The sequence below is a fragment of the Nanorana parkeri genome, unplaced genomic scaffold (genome assembly GCF_000935625.1).
Source record: "Nanorana parkeri isolate BGI_ZX_2015 unplaced genomic scaffold, ASM93562v1 scaffold994, whole genome shotgun sequence".
NCBI classification, from domain to species: domain Eukaryota; kingdom Metazoa; phylum Chordata; class Amphibia; order Anura; family Dicroglossidae; genus Nanorana; species Nanorana parkeri.
In genome coordinates this window covers 58,906-63,105 of record NW_017307262.1, presented here as the reverse complement: position 1 = coordinate 63,105, position 4,200 = coordinate 58,906, and the positions used below count along the sequence as shown (strand labels likewise).

The 4,200-nt window shown below is 48.0% G+C and overlaps 1 protein-coding gene across 1 annotated transcript in view; it reads right to left on the bottom strand.

Annotated features, from left to right (window-relative positions):
- MYH10 (myosin heavy chain 10) overlaps positions 1–4,200 on the bottom strand; it is a 108,003-nt gene that overhangs the window by 48,385 nt on the left and 55,418 nt on the right. The window contains exon 6 of the mRNA XM_018566978.1: positions 2,490–2,619. Coding sequence (XP_018422480.1) covers positions 2,490–2,619 — 130 coding nt within the window. The remainder of the gene's footprint in view (positions 1–2,489; positions 2,620–4,200) is intronic.

Sequence of the window (4,200 nt, the reverse complement as noted above, 5' to 3'; positions counted from 1 at the left end):
CGGCCTTCGTTGGTATATTTCAGAGTTCTGATTGGTTGTCTTCCACATCCCACTGCCTTTTGCATTGGTCTATTAAAGCAGACCTTTGCTCTAATACAGGGGGAGGTAACCATGGCACTCCAGCTGTGGTGAAACTACAAACCCCATCATGTCTATGCCTCTCAGAGTCATGCCTACGGCTGCTGGAGTTCTACAATGCCTAATGGGACTTGTAGTTCAACAACAGCTGGAGTGCCGAGGTTGCCCACCCCTGCCATATAGTTACCAGAATTCAAAATTATTCACAATAGGGGGATCTAGAGGTGTCTACAGATGCTACAACCTGATCTAACATATCATTGCCCCCCTATCCTGACTTTTCTGCCCCAGTACCTTTATACATTCAACGGGAGGCAATTAGACGCAACCTTGCCAGCTTTCCCTTCATACCCGCCCTCAAAGCTTTCCAAGATCACATGACTGGCACCTGGACAGCTTTCCCTTCATACCCGCCCTCAAAGCTTTCCAAGATCACATGACTGGCACCTGGACAGCTTTCCCTTCATACCCGCCCTCAAAGCTTGCCAAGATCACATGACTGGCAACTAGACAACTGTCCCTTCATACCCGCCCTCTAAGCTTGCCAAGATCACATGACCATGGGGAAAGTGACAGAGCCTCATAGAAGGACCACTATAACAAAAATGTTGTATTCTGGTAACTGTATGGGGTTATTACATTGGGGTAATACACATTTTACACTTTATAATTTTCTTCACCTTTACATGCAGGCCAAGCTGTCCAGCGACAGTGACCCTGTCTAGTCTCCAATCATCTCTTGTAGCATGTGTACACTCTGACCATTTCCTGCTGCAGCACTTCTACACTCTGACCATTTCCTCCTGCAGCACATCTACACTCTCTGACCACTTCCTCCTGCAGCACGTCTACACTCTCTGACCATTTCCTCCTGCAGCACGTCTACACTCTCTGACCATTTCCTCTAGCAGCGTGTCTACACTCTCTGACCATTTCCTCCTGCAGCACGTCTACCCTCTCTGACCATTTCCTCTAGCAGCGTGTCTACACTCTCTGACCATTTCCTCCTGCAGCACGTCTACCCTCTCTGACCATTCCCTCTAGCAGCACGTCTACCCTCTCTGACCATTCCCTCTAGCAGCATGTCTACACTCTCTGACCACCATCTCCTGTTACATGTGTCAGCAGTCTCTGAAAGATTGATGTAATATTATATTCGCTAAATATCATATGTGGCCCTTTGGTGATGTCAGGGAGCTGCACTTAAAAGCCCCCACCCCCCCAATAGCAGAAGAGTTTCCACCACTGACATAGTACATCCATGTGGTCATAAAGACAATCATTGGAACCTTTCCTGATTTTTTGTCGGCTAGTGGTCAGTTACCAGATGGCATTAGACAGGAAGGAGTGCAACAAATCGCAATATTCAGTATTTGGATAGAAAGTAATTTTAAACCCCCAAACAATTCTATATTTTCGGAGAGCAGAGGCCCTGCATGCGGTTGTAGGATACAGTTATCCACACCCTGAAGCTGGGAGACGGGCTCGTTCTTGCATAAGCCCAATTGTGACTGGATCTCATCGGCCAATGATGATTATAAGATTGGCTGTTAAAGGGCCGGTGTAAAAAAAAAAAAAACTATTTACAAGACAAGAAATTCACTAATGTGTACACATCGCGTCAGTGCAGGTTCATATACATTGCACAGAAACATTCCAAGTTTCCCTCAAAGGAGATGTAGAAACCCGAAGATTTCCAGCTATTTAGTTAATAAACTGAATAGTCTTGTTCATAACATGAAGACAGGTCCCCTTTGGAGTGTAGCTGTACCTTTATGGGGTTTCTTTAAAACAGTGGCGGGGGGAACCTCCGGCCCTCCCCAGCTGTGGTGAAACTACAAATCCCATAATGCATCTGCCTCTGGGAGTCATGCCCGTGGCTGTGAGAATCTTGTAATGCCTCATGGGATTTGTAGTTTCACCACAGCTGAAGGGCCAGGAGGATCCCCACCCCTGCTTCAAAACATAAAATCCACACTTCTGTAGTGGCATCAGCATGACCTGCATATACTGCCCCCAGGCAGCTGCTTATAACGCCCCCAGGCACCTGCTTATACCGCCCCCAGCCAGCTGCGTATACCGCCCCAGGCCAGCTGCGTATACCGCCCCCAGGCACCTGCTCATAACGCCCCCAGGCACCTGCTCATAACGCCCCCAGGCACCTGCTTATACCACCTCCAGGTACCCGCTTATACCGCCTCCAGGTACTGCTGCTCCTCTGCCCGGAAGCGGTTAAAAAGTGGGTGGAGCTTGCCTCTGGGTGTCTCACAATGAATACAGGACAGTCTACAGCAGACTCCGCCCACTTGGCAGCAGAACTGAACAGCGGCGGCACACTGCAAGAGTATTAGCTGAAAATACAGTAGCGAGGATTGTGAGTGGACAGAGGCATATGGTCAGGAAAGCGGTACATCGCGCTTCCCCCGCAAGCAACTCACAGGAATGGCGTGGTCTTTCTTCCCCTTGTGTGATGAGGCGACATGAGCCAGATACTGGATAACCTTCTTGGTATTCTCTGTTTTTCCTGCACCAGATTCACCTCTAAGAGAGAGAGAAAAAAAGAAAAAAAAAACAAAACTAGGTTCATAGGGTCCTCCGTAAATGTACTAAAAACAGTATGCTGAAGTCCTGTCCTACTCAAGCCACGCCTCCTCCTAACCTTCCTATCTGCTGAAGTCCTGTCCTATTCATGGCGCACCTCCTTCTAGTCTGCATGTTACATGGGCAGCTCTAGGAGGCTGGGTTGAGGGGATTAGGTTGCACCTAGCACTGCCATTTAAAAAAAAAAACTAATGTGGACCCCCAGGTGAAGCTGCTGGCCAGTGGACGGCCCATCACAGTGAAGGAGCAATAGAGACCAAAAACCCAGCTTTCATTCTGAAGTGGAGAGCTCAGCCTTGGTTTGTGGGGCTGCTCAAGGTAACGGAGAGTTAAGGGTGGACACCACAGGTGTGGTACATGTACCTTGTCCTAATTTTCTACCCTAAACGTCATTACAGGTACACTTTAATGTATAGCTAAAGCCAACAGTTTTTTGACAAGGGAAGGGAAGAATTAGAACCGGTCAGGGGTCACTGGGACAAAAATTTGAAATAGAGGGGAAATCGTCCAATGGGGATGCCTGTTTCACTATGAAACGGTTTTCCCTCACTTCCTGTGGTGTCTCCAAGTCAAGGGAAATCTCCCTATCGGGACACAGGACAAGAAGAAGAAAGAAAAAAAAAAAAGAAAGCAGGGGCTCAAAAACAAGTTTGGATCTAGATTTAGATTGGGGTGGGAATGGGCCCGTCTCTTCCTACGCTGGAGTGATGGTATGAACCTCAGCGTCCTCATGTCCTATACACTGTGTATAGAATGTGATGACCCAGGGACCTTAGACCGTTGCAGCGGAGGGGGAGAGAGGCTCTTGGGACTGGACTAAGAGCAAGCCGGGTTCAAAGATTGGGTGAGTATGCCCCTAGGCAAAAACAAGCACTTAGCCCTTGCAGTTAATAGCATTTTTAACCGGAGTTCTGCTTTAATGGAGAGGCGTGCTTCTTTTTGCAGTTAATTCCATAAAACGTTACTTGTCTATCTTCCCTGGCTTGTGTATCCTGGGCCGGCGAACCATCCTTTTATGGCCTGGCCCATCTGCCGGGGCGGCTCTCCGTGTCTTTAAGGTATTAGGGAGCCTAAAGCACCGAGCGCAAATGGTCTACCCATCAATCATGGCGAGAGAATGAGGCACGGGAATAGCGCTCCGGCCTGCCAAAGCAGGACTTGTGTGTCTGTAAATGAGGAAATTTATGGTCACTCCGCGTCCACAATGAAAGGATCGGCAGAGACATTTCTTCTGGAATGCGTTATATTTAGGAAAAAAAAAATTTTAAAAGCTTTTCAGGATGAAGAGCCAACCCGAGGACGGGATTTATAGATCTATGAGCTGTCCCTTCGCAACTGCAGAAAAAAAAAAAAAAATTGAAGTCCAACTCTCCAGCTTCACCAACATTTCCTGACCAGGGAGCCGCAGATGCTGCGTACAGCCGCCCATAGAAATCAATGGTTGGATGCGGCTGTACGCGGCCTTCTTCAGACACTGTGACCCAAAAAGTCTCCTTCAACTATATACAAAGAACCATTCAC